We start from the raw sequence: 15271 nt of genomic DNA, 5'->3' as shown, positions 1-15271 counted from the left end.
TCTGTGAGGTCCGCCCTGGAGGAGCCAGGGTCACAGGGATGGAAAGTAGGGGGTGGGGGCCAGGGCTGGGGGAGGGGGAGGGCCAGTTAGTGTGTAATGGGGACAGAGCCTCAGTTTGGGAAGATGGAAAGTTCTGTGGACAGACGGTGGTGACGGCTCCACAACAGTGGGAAAGTACTTAATGCTGAGCAATACGTTTAAAAATGATTAAGATGGCAAGTTTTATTTTACCACAATTCAAAAAACCATTTTTTTTAAGGCTTTGTTTAACATCTTCTGATATAACTCAGAGGCCTGGCGGGAGAAACACAGAGCCCGCGTCCATGGCAAGGGCGCAGGCGCCGGGGCTGCTTGGCACTCTGTCTGCCCTCACCGGCCAGGTGCACACCCTTCACCAGCTGGTCCTGCAGCTGCCGGCCCGACCCACGAGGCCCCCCACTGCCAGCTCCTACGGCTCAGGGTGGATTTAGGGTGCCCGCTATCGTTTGCCGTCTGTAGTGGGGAGATCGTGACGGAGCTTCTGCTCACCCGCGCATCTGAGCAGGGACACGGGTCACTCGGTCGGTAGGCTCAGAGGACATTGCTCTGGAATGGCGGGGGTGGGGCAGGGCCAGAGCAGCGGCCTCCAGACTGGCCAGACGAACGACGAAGGCGTGTTCCTCCTCCTTCCCCTCCTCTTCCTCCCAAGAGGTCCCGGGTGCCCGGGCGGCGGTGGGTGCTGTCGGGGCCTTGCTCACAGCCCTGATGTGACGGCAGCGTAGGGAGAGGCTCAGCCTGTGGCCAGAAGCGGTGGGGGGCCCTGCTGGCCGGGGAGCAGCTTGGCCAGCTGAACCAGGCCCCCTCCCCGGCCACACGGTCAGTGGCTGCACCTCCCCACTCAGCCATATCTGCTGCCCCCCCAGCCCAGAGTCTTGCCAAAGCCACCACCGGAGCACCCCACCTTGCTGGGCCTGCAGGGTGGCCCCATGGCGGCAGCAGGGGGCGGGCAGTGGGGCGGGAGGCCCTGGGAGGGACGGGGCCCCCAAAGCTGGTCTCCGGCCTGAATGGCCGCCGTCGCGCCTTCCTGGCGATGAGAATTGTCTTCATTCCTTCTCTGCGGGCTGTTTACAAGCGTCTCTCACAGTCAGTCCCCTGCTGAAGGACGCGGGGTGGGACTCGGCAGGCGATGACTGTCCTGTAGTTGGGCTCTGCTAACGGTTCCCTGTCTGCTGATTAGAGCCCGAGGTCGGGAGCGTTTGCGGACGAGTGTGGGCAGCCCGCTGGCACAGGAGGAGGAGGCACGTGTGGCCTCACCTGGCCTGGGACAAGGTGGCAGATGGGCCGCTGGACCCTCCGGGGGGTCCTGCTCTCTCTCCTCGCTTTTCCCGCCGTGCCCCCCACCTGCGCAGTGAGACTGGTGGAGCCCTCAGCTCTTGACAGACGTCCCGGGAACTCGCCAAGCCCCGCGCCCTGGAGTTGATGGGCCGGGGTCTGGCTCAGGTTGGCAGGACAGAGGGTCTCCGGGTCCCTGTGTCTGCCCGGCAGGTGGGACCTTGTTGCATCCATGCAGAAGTGGCCTGGCGGTCTCTGCTGTTCCCTCCCAGGTAGGGGGCACCGACCAGCCACTGGACAGCGCCATCTTCCGTCCACCTGTCCCTCTGCCACCCTGGGGGAGGCAAACAAGGGGGCTCCTTGGGACGTGCGGGGCAGGCTGTCCTGCGCCACCGCGCCAGTGCTCCCGGCCCGTGCGCTGCGGCCTCGGGCGGGGTGTTGTCCCCGCTCCTCCTTCCTGAGGGGATCAGGTTTGCACTGGTGGTTTCCTGTGGCCATCTTCTGATGTCTCCAGAAGGCCTGGGTCCTCGGACACGTGGCGTTCTGGGCTGCCTCTGGAGGGTGTGAGAGGTACCCATCAAGATATAGCCCAGATTTTACTCCATGGTCATCGTGGGTGACAGTCACACACCCAGCAAAGTTGCATGCAGTTTACAGCTGTCTTCACATCCACTGACCGTTTGATCTTTCCAGACTTGGGAAGGTGAGCAGTAGTGTCCCCATGTTATAGGTGAGCAAATTGAGTCTCAGAGAGAGGGAACGGCTTGGTCAAGTCTCAGAACTAGTACAGGGTTATCCGTGTTCTGGGCAACGGAATGCCAGCCCCAAGGACCACACGCTGGGCCACCTCCTGGGGGCATCTTCCTGGCACCTCAAGGGGAGACGGAGGGGGAGCCAGGCTAGGCTCTGGGGTCAGGGCTGAGGAAGGGCTGGGCCTCCGTGGCCCGCCCCGCCCCACCCCACCATCCCGGGATGGTGGCATTTTTCCTTTTTCCAGGTTCCGTGAGGTCTGGCCCAAGCCACCTGGCTCATGCGGGAGCAGAGGTGGATGTGCAGCCCCACTTGGGGACGTGACGTCACGCGGCTCCACTCACCTCTCAGGGTATTTCTCTGTCACTGCGGCGGCACTGGCTGCCGGATGTCAGCTGCCCTCCGGTGCAGTCTGGGAGCGTTGAGGTTTACCCCAGAGTGACCCCAGCCTCAGCTCAGCTAGACCCGTCCCACCCCTCCTGGTGGTGGGGAGCACCGTGGGCAGCCTGCCCCAGCTGCCGAAGGCCCCGGTGCTCTCCCTGCCTATCCCCCCCGCCCCCATCTTTGGAAACATCACACTCCAGCAGAGCTCCCGGCCAGGACCTAAGAGTCCAGGACGGGCCCCGAGATTCCTCACTGGGGTGGATTCCCTCCAGGCGTTCCGCCGAGGGGGCTGCTGGCCGCAGGGGGACAAGCAGTGGGCCTGGCTGGGTGAGAGCCTCCCCAGGCCCCACTGTTCCTGGGCAGGGGACATGCAGCGGCCACAGGACACAGCCTGCCAAGCTCACTTGTGTGTCCAGGCCCCACGTGGCGCCTCACAGCTGATGGTAGATAAACTCGCCCTGCCATGCTGGGGAGACGGTCGACCGGAGGGTAGTGTGAGAAGGGTCTTCCACGTGTGCTGGCCTGGCAGGCATGGCTCCCCACAGCGCCGCCCTTCCTGGAGCTGCCTGGAGAGCCCCAGCGCACACTGCCTGTTTGGGAACTGGCAAGGCCGGGCAGGGCCCCCTCCCCAAGCCCAGCCCGTCGGCGGCCGCAGTGGCCGGTCCCCCGGGGCTGGGCAGCATGAGCATAGTCAGGGACCTTCGCAGCCCTTCCTAGACCCTGACAGCCCACGCGTGTTCGTTTGTGAGGGCCCTCGGCCACAGGAGTGCCAGGTGCCCAGCTCCTGAATGAGGCCTCTGCGGTGGGGGACGAGGGGACACGAAGGGTGCAGGGGGTGCAGGGCGTCGGCCCACGTGGCCACCGGCCCACGGCAGGAGGCTCGCGGAGAGCCTGTGGTGAGGGGGCAGTCCCCAGGGCAAGCCCCCATCACCCCTCCCTTGTGGCCCTCATGCCTCCAGCCCGGGGCCCCTCCCCTCCTCACCCCTCCCATGACTGGTCCAGGGTGGCCGCAGGGGCCTCGGTTTCTCGGTCTTGGTGCCGGGGGTCTTGGGGGGGATCCGGCCTGCACTGTCACGTGGTGCCCCCGCCGATCCACAGGCTCTCCGCCCGCGGTGAGCACACCATCGGGCTGGGCCGGGCCTGTGCCCCCAGCTTCAGAGCCGGGGAGCGTCCCTTGAGCCAGCGAGCACCGAGCGACCCCGGCCCGTGGGGCGCCCGAGGGACCTGCCCGAGGTCGCGGAGCCCTGGGCCTCGCGGAGGCGGGTGTGCGGGCTGGGGTGAGGCGGGGCTGGCGAGGTCTGTGCCCGCACCCCCGATCCGTGAGGTCCGGTCGGCCCTGCCACTCCGGCCCAGCGGGACACCCGCAGCTCCCCCACTTTTCTCCCTGAGCTGTCTTCCTCCAGCCAGGAGAGCTGTTGATTTCGTTTTGAGGCCGGGGGATTTATAAACACGCGTGAGGCTCGGTGGCGGTCTAACCGGGCTTTTTAACTCTCTGTGGGTCTCTGTCTCCTGCTAGCAGCGTCTCTTACTATTCGTGGCAGGTCCGCCCTCCTGGCAGCCCTTCCCTGGCCCGGGGCAGCCACAGTCCATCCACAGGGCACACAGGCTCCCGGGGCGGGGGGGGGGGGGGGTGTCTGTCCTCCATCCGGGTCTCCCAGGTGCTAGGCTTGGAAGGTCCTTACAGATGAAGTTCACTGCCCTCACGCTTCAGCAGATGGAAACTGAGGCCCAGGAAGATAGGAGGCCCGGGCCGCCAGCAGGTTAGGGGCAGGACTTGAACACAGACAGGAGCGAGGCAGATGCCAGGGGACTCAGCCGTGGCCTGGACTCAGGGGGACATGGCTGTTCGTCTGAGCACAGAATCTGAGCCCGAGAAGGAGCCCCACTGGTCCATGAGCGGAGGGCGGCGGGCTGGCTGCAGCCCCAGGGAGAAGCATTGCCGCACGCCCTGCCGTGCCCTGGGCGTGCGGGTCGCGAGGCCCAGCCCCTCGTGCGGGCTCCCCGAGGACCCGGCTCGGCTGGAGCGGGCGCAGGGGGAGCTGGACCGCGGGGGTCGTTCCTCCGCAGTCACGGACCGGGACGTCTCTCCACCCCCTCGGCCAGTGGGATGTTTTTGTTTAGCCAGTAATTGCACCCACACGTCAAAGGAAGGTTCAAAACTTTTCCTTTTGAGATTCTCGTCAGTGTCTCAACAGTTTCCTCAGCTGCAAATCAAACAAGGCAACAAATTTTTAGCAGAAGATTAGAGCCATTTTTCCCCTTTCTTCCTCAAAACTGTCACGCAGCAGCAGATTTCAGCAAATTTGTTCGTGTTCTTCCGTCTGCCTCAGGGGCGCCAGCCCCCCGACACACCCTTCACGGTGCCACGAGCCCCCTGTGCCCATGGCCCTGCGTGCCCGGGATGACGGCCGGCACCCCTTCCCCGGACCCAGGGAGCGGGAAGCCCTGGCCAGCCGGCCCTGCGACTCCCCCGTTCTGGTCACCAGCTGGGCCTCTGGTTTCTCAACCGCAGGACACTGTGCAGTCATAACCGTCACCCACTCCTCCTGCAAACGTTTACTTGACGCGCAGCGGCTGCCACCCTAATCTTTGGGGGAGACAGGTGACGGGACAGAGTTGAAAGCGTCACGAGCTGGTAGGCGCTGTGGACAAACGGAGCAGGGAGGGGGCGTGCTGGGGGCTCTGCGTTACTGCTGCCACGTCACCGCCACCTCCTCTCAGTGGGTCCTCACGGGGCTCCCCTCACTAGTCTGGGGGGCGGGACAAAGCCCTGTCCTCACGGAGCCCCTGCCTCCCTCCTCTCCAAGGAAGGAAGGAGGGAGGGAGGAGGGGAGGAAGGAGTGGCCGGGGAGGGCCTCCTTGCTCCGGGAGGGGTGGCGCAGAGAGCAGAGCCCCCAGTGGGCTGAACCTCGACCCCCTCTCACGCAGCCTGGCCACGTGGTCCTGTTGGCTCCTGACCCCTGGCAGCCTCATCGGGCCTGTGTGAGGGAGGATGGGGTCTGGGTAGCCTCCTTGTACCCCGAGGTGCCCGTGTCCAGTCCAGCCGGGCCATGGGGACTGGTCCACCCTGGCACCGGGGAACAGCATCTGGCCGCGTGGTCCGTACTGCTTCTCCATTCCAGGCCCATCAGACTCCCAGGGGAACCAGCCGGCCTCAGGCCCTCTCGTCTGACAAAAGGGCTCTTCAGCCTTGGCTTCCTGAGCACCGAGTGGAAGGTTCCAGGTGGCAGGGTCTGTGGCAAACCCCAGCCCCTCAGGGCTGTCGCAACCCACCCAGGAGGCGCCTCTGGAAGGCCGTGCTGGAAGTCCAGGCTGGCCGCAGGCGACACAGGCCTGAGTCGGCTGGGCTGGCCGGGCTCCAGCCAGGCCATTTTAGGGAGGGCAGCTGGTCAGAGCCAGGTGCCAAGACCTGCCCTGAGGACGGTGGTCTTGACAGTGAGTAGGGTCTTGGTGTGGAGTTCCAGGCCACAGCGGGGCCGCGCAGGAGCCCTTGCGCTGGAGGAGGTGTGAGAGCCGAAGCCAGGCAGCCGGGATCGACCAGGTCGTTCCGCTCAGACCTGCTGCCGCAGGAGCCGCGGGGGCGTGGAGACGCGCGGCGGGCAGCGCCCGTGCCGCAGCAGTGGGGCCGGCACCCCCTGCAGGCCCGAGGCCGGCCCGGCCCAGCACGTGCTTCCTGCGGAGCCAAGCGCCTCTCCGCCGCTGGAGGCTGGGGCAGCGTGTGGAGGGAAGCCTGGAGCCGCACCAGGCTCTCGGTAGCAGATGGAGCGTCCACACACGTCCTACTGTTTGTTTTCCCTGTTTTCTTTCATTTCTCTTTTTTCAAAACAGCTTTATTGAGATACAATTTACATATCACAGAACTCACCTTTTTGAAGCGTACAGTTCAGTGGTTTTTCATATTTTCACAGATAATGAGCAACCATCCCCGCACAATTTCAGAACATTTTTATCATCTCGAAAGGAAACGCTGTTCCCTTCCGCTGTCACCCCACTCTCCCCCGTCCCCACTGCAGCCTCAAGCAGCCACCAGTCTGCTTTCGGTTTCTATCGATTTCCTCGTTTTGGACGTTTCCCATGAATGGAGTCATATGTGTGGCCTTTTGAGACTGGCTTCTTTCCCTGAGCGCAGTGTGTTCAGGGATCATTTGTGTTGTAGTAGGTGTCAGGGCTTCCTTTTTATGGCTGACTAGTACTCCGTTGTGCGGATGGACCACACTGTGTCAGTGCACTCGTCAGCTCCTGGACACTTGAGCGGTTATCGTGACTGATGCTGCTTTGAACATGTGTGTGCAAGTCGCTGTGTGGACGTGTGTTTTTATTCTTCTGGGGGGTGTACCTGGGCGTAGAATCGCTGGTCACGTGGTAGCTCTGTCTTTAATTGTCTGCGGAGCTGTTTCCCGCAAGGGCCTCCCCGTCTTCCATTCCCAGCAGCGATAGGAGGACAGTTTCTCCCTGCCTCGCTGAGACTGACTTTGTCATTCTAGCCACCTCGATGGGTGCAGTGACGTCTCACTGTGACTTTTTTTTCCGTTCCGCTGCTTACTAATGGCGTGACGCTGAGTGTCCTTCTGTGTGCTTATTGGCCGTCTGTAAGTCTTCCTTGGAGAAAGCTTTATTCAGGTGCTTTGCCCATCTTTACGTAAGCTTGTTTCGGTTTTGTTGTTTTCTTCTGTTGTTGTTGCTGAGTTGTAAGAGTTTCATATGTTCTGGATACAAGTCTCTTCCCAGATGAGTGACTTGCAGATGTTTTCTAACACTCTGTGGGTTGTTTTTTCACTTCCTTGGTGATGTGTGCTTTGAGGAAGTCTTTCATCCTGAGGACGTCCAATTTGTCTACTTTTTCTTTTGTTCCTTGTTTCTAGTGTCACGTTGGAGAATCCGAGACCGAATCCAGTGTCGTGAAGCATTACACCTGTATTTTCTTCCACGTGTTGTGTAGTGCTGGCTCTTATGTTTAGGGTGTTTTATCCATTTTGAGGTCGTTTTCGTGTCTGGTGTGAGGTTAGGATCCAGGTTGGTGCTCTTGCATGCGGGTGTCCAGTTAGTTGTCCGCCCCTTTTCCTGGTGGGGGGCCTTGGCACCCACGTCGAGCATTGGCCAACCGTAGAGGCAGGGGCACTTCCTGGACACTCGACCTGACCCTGTGCCGGCTCTGCTGTCTTGGCCGCCATCGCCTGGTCGTAAGTTTGAGGGTCAGAGTGTGAGTCCCAGGGGCCGTGGACACTCTCACTCCCTGGGCAGAATGGCGTTAGCAGACCCCGTGCAGCTGTCCTGTCTGTTGTGACCCGGACTTGAGGCTGAGTCACAAAGGCCTGGGCCCGGGGGCTGCCACCCCCTTGCTGGGACCCTGGGGCCCCCGGGTCGGGGGCTGGGGCTCCGTCTCGCTCCTCAGGAGACTCCTTCAGTTACCTGCTGCCTTGTTACAAACACCCCACAGCTTAGTGGCTTAAAGCAGCTGGCATCCTGTTTCTCGCGAGTGTCTGTCTGGTGGCTCTGCCAGTCTCTCCCGGGCTCTCGCACTGCTTCCAGCAGGTGGACCTGCTGGGCTGCCCCCCCGCCTCCCGGGCTGGAGGCCCCATGCCTCCCTCCCTGTGGCCTGCATCCCAGGGAGGCTCCACGGCATCTTCGCCTGCAGGCTCGGGCCTCACGCCCCACTTGGCCTGGAGCCAGGGCGAGCAGGGCCTTCGCCGGGGAATTCTGGGGGCGGTGGGCATGACGCGGCCCTCTGCCCTTCACGCTCACGGTGTCCCAGCGCAGGCAGAGGGAGCGTCTTCGTCCCGTCCCGGGGGTGGGGCTGTGGGTGTAGTAACCCTGAGGCAGGAGCAGAGGCCCCGGCTTCCGGCGCCAGACGCTCACTTCGGCACCTGCAGGTTTCGCAGGCTTGTCACTTCCCCCAGTTCATCAGAGCTGCGAGCATTTGCCCCTCTGGTCTGGTCTGGTCTGGTTAAGCCCTGCTGGTTCTCCCTGTGATCCTTTAATCCTGTCACCCACTGCAGTGTTTTCTTTCCTTCATTCCCGTCAAGGGGAAGCCGGTGGTCAGACACTGTGCTCTGGGATGGGAGCGGTAGCTCCCCTTCCTGCCCGTGGGGTGTCAGGCGTTTCCACAGCAGCGTCCTGCCCCCGACCCTGATGTCCAGGTGCCGTCTTCCCCGATTCTCCCCACATCTGCTGGGCAGGATGACCCTGAGGCTCGACAGGTCCAACGCCTCGGCCAAGGGTCACTGGTGACCTTGGGGTCAGTCTCTGTGCCCAGCTCCCTGCCCGGGCCCTCCCGGGGCGTCAGCATGTGAGTCCTGAGCAGGCAGAGAGGTGGGCGTGAAGCCAGTGGTCAGCATGGCCAGACTGGGAGAGCCTGTGGCCTGGGGGGAAGGGGGACCCTTGAATATCTGAGGTAAAGGAGAGGGGTGCAGCCCGGTGGATTCAGCCTGCCAGCCCGCTTTTGCTTTGCACGATTAAAGGGTTGAAGACAAATGAGGAAGAGCAGCTCTAGGGACACTGGAGGGGGCTGTGCAGGGCGGGGCTGTGTGTCCACGGCGCCCAGAGCTCCTTCCTTCCTTCCCCCCTCCTTCCTTCCCCCCTCCTTCCTTCCCCCCTCCCTCCTTCCCCGCTCCCTCCTTCCTTCCCCCCTCCCTCCTTCCTTCCCCCCTCCCTCCTTCCTTCCCCCCTCCCTCCTTCCTTCCCCTCCCTCCCTCCTTCCTTCCCCCTCCCTCCTTCCTTCTCCCCCTCCCTCCTTCTTCCTTCCCCCCTCCCTCCTTCTTCCTTCCCCCCTCCCTCCTTCCTTCCCCCCCTCCTTCCTTCCCCCCGTCCCTCCTTCCTTCCCCCCCGTCTCTCCTTCCTTCCCCATCAGCTGACCTGCTAGGACAGAGATGGTGTGACTAGCACCGCCTGACGCATGTGCTCTCCAGCCCTTTGCAGAGCACATCTGCCCTCGTCCTCTCCCTGTACCCCCCTGACCCCAGACCCACGGGGAACATGAGTTCCCGCTGCACCCGGCCCACCTCCCGTCTGCCGCGGGGCCCTCTGCCAGGGTGCGCAGGGCAGATGGATTCCATACGCCTGGCTGTGTCTCCCAGAGTGTTAGAATCGGATGAAATAACGATCCCTTCCAACCCTGACAGTCTGTGATTCACTCGGAGTTCCAGGATGTCTCTTTATCCTTCGAGGTTTTTACAAGGTTCTCAGAAGCCTGGGAGGCGCCGGCTGCCAGCCCTCTGCCTTCCGCCAGGCTCTCTCCCCCTCTCCCGCCCTCGCTCTGCCTGCGGCAGGGAGGGGGTGTCTCCATGCTCCCCTCCCTCCCTTTTGGGGTCACTTTCGGGGGCTCTGAGCTGGCGGCTGGCCGAGGGCTGGCCAGTGGTGGCCACACAACTTGGCTCCCGCGCTGGGACTGTTCCGCTGAGTGAGTGTCCACCCCTGGCCTCCCTCCCCGGGGATTCGACGATCTGAGTGAAGGGTGCCATTTCTGCCGCCCCCCGGAAGAGGGAGCTGTGGGCAGAAGTCACAGCTGGGAGGGTGGGTTGTCCGGGAAGGAATCTCGGTGTCCGGGCAGGAGGGAGATGCCCACTCAGCTGGCCCAGCATCGCTTGTGAGAGGCGGGCGGGCCTGGGCCTGGGCCACTGCCCCTCAGCCCAGGACACTCCCGTGTCTCTGTCTCAGCACCGGGTGGGAGGGATGCCCAGGCCCCCCTCAGCCCTCGCCCTGGGAGGCCCAGGGAGTGACGGCCAAAGAGGCTTGGCCTCTACCTTGACCTCTGAAGCCTCCGACCTGCGCTACCCCTCCTGGCAGACGCCCGGGGCTGAGCCGTGGGGACGGCAGCTGGGCGGAGCAGAGGCTCTGCCTCCTGAGTTTACTCGTCGGTGGTCTGTTTGCTGACCGCCTGGGCCCTTCTCATCTGTTGGGGTGACTTGGTGGCAAAACCCGATGCCAGTGGGCTTTGCGGGGCGGGGGATTCACTGATGCTCGCGCCTGGAAAGCTGAGGCAGAGCTGACCTGTGCCTGGAAGCACCCATGAACTCACTTGGTGCACACTCTGGAAGCTTCGTATCGAGTAACACGTGTACGTACGGGAAAGCACACACGTCAGGAGTGAGTGTCTCTCACCGACCGCGCTCGGTCACCAGCGTCCAGACCAGCACAGACCCGAGTCCCCTCCCAGCTCTGCCTTTGGCCCCGACCTCGTCCTGTGGTGTCAGCGGCCACCCCATGTCTGTCCGCCAGGTCCGGCTGGTCTGTTCCGCTCTGTGTGAGAGGGTTGCCCACGTCGTCCTGCGTGCAGACCTTCGCTCTCACTGGCACGCGGTCCTCCGTGGGGGCGCCCCCCGTGTGATCTGTCTGGCTTTTTCTTGTTTATCCGTGTGGGCTCTGTGTATGTTCTGGATGTGAGTTCTTTGTCAGGTTTATGTGTTTCATGTATCTCCCACTCTGTTGGTTCCCTTTTTACTCTTTTGATAAATAGAAGTTCTTAATTTTTGTAAGTCCAGTTTGTTTTTTCTTTCCCTCTTTTAGCCCGTTTTGAACCTTGTTTAAGAACCTTTGTCTACTCCCGGGTCACAAAGACGTCCCTATATTCGCTCCTAAACCTTTGCGTGTAGCTTTGCTGTCACTCAGGAGTGATGTTTGTGTGGTGTGAGGTCAAGGTCAAGGTCGTGTGGGCATCCAGTTGACCCTGCAGCACGTACTGGGGAGACCGTCCTTTCCCCACTGGCCCTCAGCACCTGCCTCGGTCACTGCAGATTTGTAACGTGCGGTGATGCCTCTCCCACAAGGTCGCCACAGCCGCCCTGGGCCCTGGGTTTTGCGTGTGGATTTCAGGCCATTCAGCACCCACTTAATCAAACGCCTCCCCTGATGTCCGGCCCCCTTCACACTCTGCCGGGCTGACCTTGTTCCCCTGTGGCTGGCGGGCTCCTACCAGCCGGGAGGGGAAGAGGTGGGTTGTGTCCGCAGACAGTTGAGGGTCTCGTCAACTTGGAAGGGAGCGTAACCCTGACTCCTTAGGTGTGGGTGTGTCCAAAGGGGACAACCGCACTTCAGCCAGGGGTCAGGGTCACCTTGGTAGCGGGGAGCGTCCACACGGTGTGATGAGAAGGTACTTAACCTCTGGGGTCTTCCTCCCCTAATCTTGACCCCAGGTAACGGTGAGGAAAGTGTCGGCCACATCCCGACAGCAGGGCATCTTCAGGACGCCCGAGCGGCATCCTCCACACTCTGAAGGTCACCCAAAACAAAGCCCAGAAAACCGCCAGCCCAGAGGAGCCGCGGAAATCGGACAGCTAAAAGTCCCGTGGGGTCCCGCAGGACGGATCTGGCAACAGAAAAGGGCATTTGGAGGAAACTAAGGAGTTGAGAAGGAAGTAGGGAGTTCAGTTAGGATGGCGTCAGTGTTCGCTTGCGAACTGTAACAGGTGCACGGCTGATGTCACGTGTCAGTAACGGGACCGTGTGGGGCACGTGGGGACTCTGCTTCAGCGTCAGCTTTAGTAAGTTGGGTTTTTTTGTTTGTTTGTTTTTAAATCTTAAAAAACGGGTCCCAGTCTTAAAGACCATGAGACAGGAGGGTCGCCGAGAGGCTGGCGAGAACCCAGAGGCGTTGGGGTGTTTGCTGATGGTGTCTGAAAGCGCCGCACTGTGAAGAGACCTCCCTCCCGGTAGCTGGTACTCGGCGAGACTCAGAGAAGGGGGCTCGTGTGCCGAGTTCTGACGATGCTCTGAAGATGGGTTGGGTGGGCTTTCTGTTTGCTCCCCCGTTTAATGGAGGCCACAGCCCAGGGAGGGGGGCTGGGACCCCACAGGCCGGGCTCGGGTTCCCCTTTGCTCTCGCTCCACGAGGGGCTCTGACCTCCTGCCTGTGGTCCCGCAGGGGGACTACGACCAGAGCAGAGCCAAGGTGCTGCACCTGAGCCTGAACCCAGCCAGCGCGGCGAGGCAGCGGCTCCACGAGGACCGGCAGCGGCTGCGTGAGGAGTGCGCGCGGCTGCGGGAGCTGGTCCATGCCCTGGAGGCCGGCGGCGCCGTCCCCCCCGACCTGGAGGCCGCCGCGGGGCTGCCCTCGTCCGGGGCGGTGGCAGGTAGGCCCCCGTCCGTCCGTCCGTCTGTCCGTCTGTCCAGCCCGTGCAGGCAGCTAGGCTGTGGGCATCCCCGGGGCTGTGCGGGAGGCTTGGTGGTGCCGGCCTGCAGAGCGGCAGGAGGTGACACAGGCGCGATGAGGACCCGATGGCTGGAGCCCTGCCGACCCCTGAAACAAGTTAGTATCGTTTAGCAGTTTCTACGCATGTGAGTAAACCCAGTACTCCGTGGAAGCGGGGGCCATCTTTCACCATCTGAGTACATTTCAGGGACCCAGCGAGCCCTCCGCAGGGGTCTGTGAGGAACCCAGGAAGCTGCCTTTTCTGTCACGCGGGTCTCGCCTGCTCTGCAGTTCTAACCCAGGGCCACAGCCTCTGACCTCGCAGTTTGTCTCTCCAGGGCAGTGCAGTGACCGCTGAGCCTGTCCCCGGCACGCCGCGGTCACCAGGTCCCGCCCTAGTGCAGAGAGAGGTGGGTCCATCAGTGCCAAGGAGGGAGGGGACCCTCTGGAGGCTCCCATTTTCCCAGGGGTCACCCAGTCCGGCCCCACGGGGAGGCTGTGCTGTCGGAGGGTGCCCAGCGCTGCTGCCCACGGGTGGCTGGGAGGAGGGCTCTGCTCGCTGCCCCCTCAGTGGTGTCCGCAGGCGTCTGCGTCGAGAGGGCCAGGCTGCTGTTTTCTTGCCATTCGCCACGTGCATTTCTGAGTGGCTTTTCCGCTGGGAAGCCCTTCCCCACTTCCCCTTCCCATGTCTGTCATCTCTTCCCGCGTGCCCACTGCGGCTGGAGTTGGGAAGTGGGTGCAGCCGTCCTCTTGTCTGGAGCAGGGGTCTGTGCGTCGCCCGTTGCCAGGCTCGTAGGTGTAGCCCCCCTCCGGCCCATCTGCTTCCACCGTCTACCTTGCGTGGAACCAGCCTTTCTCGAAGTGCCTGAGGTCAGCGGTCACCGCCCCGTGAGACCGTGGAGGTGGGAGGCTGCCCTCAGCACCTGGGGCACAGGGGCTCTACGAGGCCAAGCGCTCGGTCAGCCAGGCCTGAGTTTGAGCCCCAGCTGTGCGTTCCCTACACCACCCGCGCCGAAGCTGCAGGGTCTCGAGAGCCAGGCTGAGCCCGGCCGTCCTGCGGGAGCCACGCTCCGTCCCTGCTCCCTGGTGCTGTTCCGTCCTTCGCCGTCTTGTCCCCCTTCCCATGGCATCCTGAGCGCGTCGTGGTCCCAGAACCCTCGGCCCAGTGTCCTCTGTGAGATGGGGGGTTCGTGCACTGTCGTGGCTTCAGCTGTGACCCCACGGTGCGGAATCAGTGCGGTCTGCCATCTTCCACCTGAACTCTGCGCCTCCTGGTTTTACAGGATTGCAGCTGCCCTTCAGTTGCTCTCCCAAGGTCGCGTGCTGGGCTTATGGACGGTGAGCACACACGTGTCGTGTGAAGTGCACGCCCTCCTGCGGACACGCACGCGCATGCCCGTTCACACCTTGTGCCGGCCTCTCCCATCTTGTCTTCAGAGGGGGCGGTGGCCTCTGTGCAGGGCTGGCTCTTGGATCAGAGCATCCAGTCATGACCACGACGAGAAACGTGCAGAGGCGTGCCCAGGACAGAGCTCTCTCCCCACCGCAGGTCGGAGCAGAGACGGTTACTGCCGCAGCGCGAGGCCCCCAGAGCTCAGGACCCCCGCGTGCCCCCCTCGGGGTGCTGCTTTGCTCTCCTGGCCTTTCAGCTGGCGCTCCTACACAAACTCCTCACTTTGCACTTTTCATCGGCAGCAGCCAGACGGAGAGGGTCCTGGCATCCCGGCCTGGAAAGCACAGGCCTTCTGTTCCTGGGGCAGAAACAGAGCCCCCCATGCCGCTCGGACTGGCAGTGTCGGCTGCCCAGGTGCCCCCGTGGCCGTTCTGCGGCCAAACCCCGGCTCAGCCGCAAAGACTGCCGTGGGGGTGGGGGTGGGGGCAGGTGGCCAGCGTCCCGCCCTCCCCGGTGAAGGCCAGGAGAGGCCTCTTGCAGGGTCCTCAGCAAGTGGGCGGCCGCATTACTGTTTCTCCCCGTGTTCCTTCCAGCCGCGGCTCCAGCGCCTCTTCTCGAGCGGCCTGTGTGTCCTTGACAAATTCACAAGCTGAAGATGCAGGCGCGGGCACCTCGAGGTGGCTCTTTACTCTCTGAAAGGACTCGTGCCGTCTAATGCGACAGATCATTTGCCCAGTGAGGTCTGTCACTCCTTCCGACCAGTGGCTCTGTGCTCAGCTCTGGGAACACAGCTGCTTGGAGCCTCCCAAGGGCGCCGTGACACGTGCCCACAGACGCTGTGGGCTTCCAGGCAGAGACGGCCCGTCGGACCGTCCTCCTCGAGGCCCCACAGCAAGAGGGACAACGGCAAACCTTTGGGATCCGGACAGTCGGTGGGCGGGTGGTCCAATGGTGAGCAAGCTCAGGAAGCCGCGGTCGAGGCAGGAACCACGCTGACTGACGCCACAAGCCTCCCCAGAGGCCCAGGGCAGCAGGGGGCGCTGGGGGAGGGGCGTGACCGGCAAGCTTGCTTGGGGGTGTGATCAAGGGGCAGGAAGGGTTCCCAGACCTTCACCCAGCTCTGCGTGGTGGGCCGTGGCCTCTCTCCCAGCAGAAGTGAGAAATGCAAGTCGGCACAGCGGTTTCTTCTCCTGGAGCAGCCGTTCCCAAGGGGTGGTTCCCAGGCGGGCAGCAGGCACCCCAGGAACATGTGGGCCATGCAGGTCCTCGGGCGCCGTCTCAGGCCTGCGGGGTTCCGGGGCAGCCCACGT

The 15271-nt window shown here is 62.9% G+C and overlaps 1 protein-coding gene across 2 annotated transcripts in view; it reads left to right on the top strand.

The window, feature by feature from the left end:
• MAD1L1 (mitotic arrest deficient 1 like 1) overlaps nucleotides 1–15271 on the top strand; it is a 318428-nt gene that overhangs the window by 242636 nt on the left and 60521 nt on the right. For both annotated transcript variants that reach the window (XM_082669805.1, XM_082669806.1), the window contains one exon: nucleotides 12302–12509. In XM_082669805.1, the coding sequence (XP_082525931.1) occupies nucleotides 12302–12509 (208 nt within the window). The remainder of the gene's footprint in view (nucleotides 1–12301; nucleotides 12510–15271) is intronic.

The sequence above is a fragment of the Grampus griseus genome, assembly GCF_964374135.1.
Source record: "Grampus griseus genome assembly, chromosome: 14".
NCBI lineage: Eukaryota > Metazoa > Chordata > Mammalia > Artiodactyla > Delphinidae > Grampus > Grampus griseus.
Note: the sequence above shows the minus strand (reverse complement) of the source record. Positions and strands in the feature narration are given on the sequence as shown.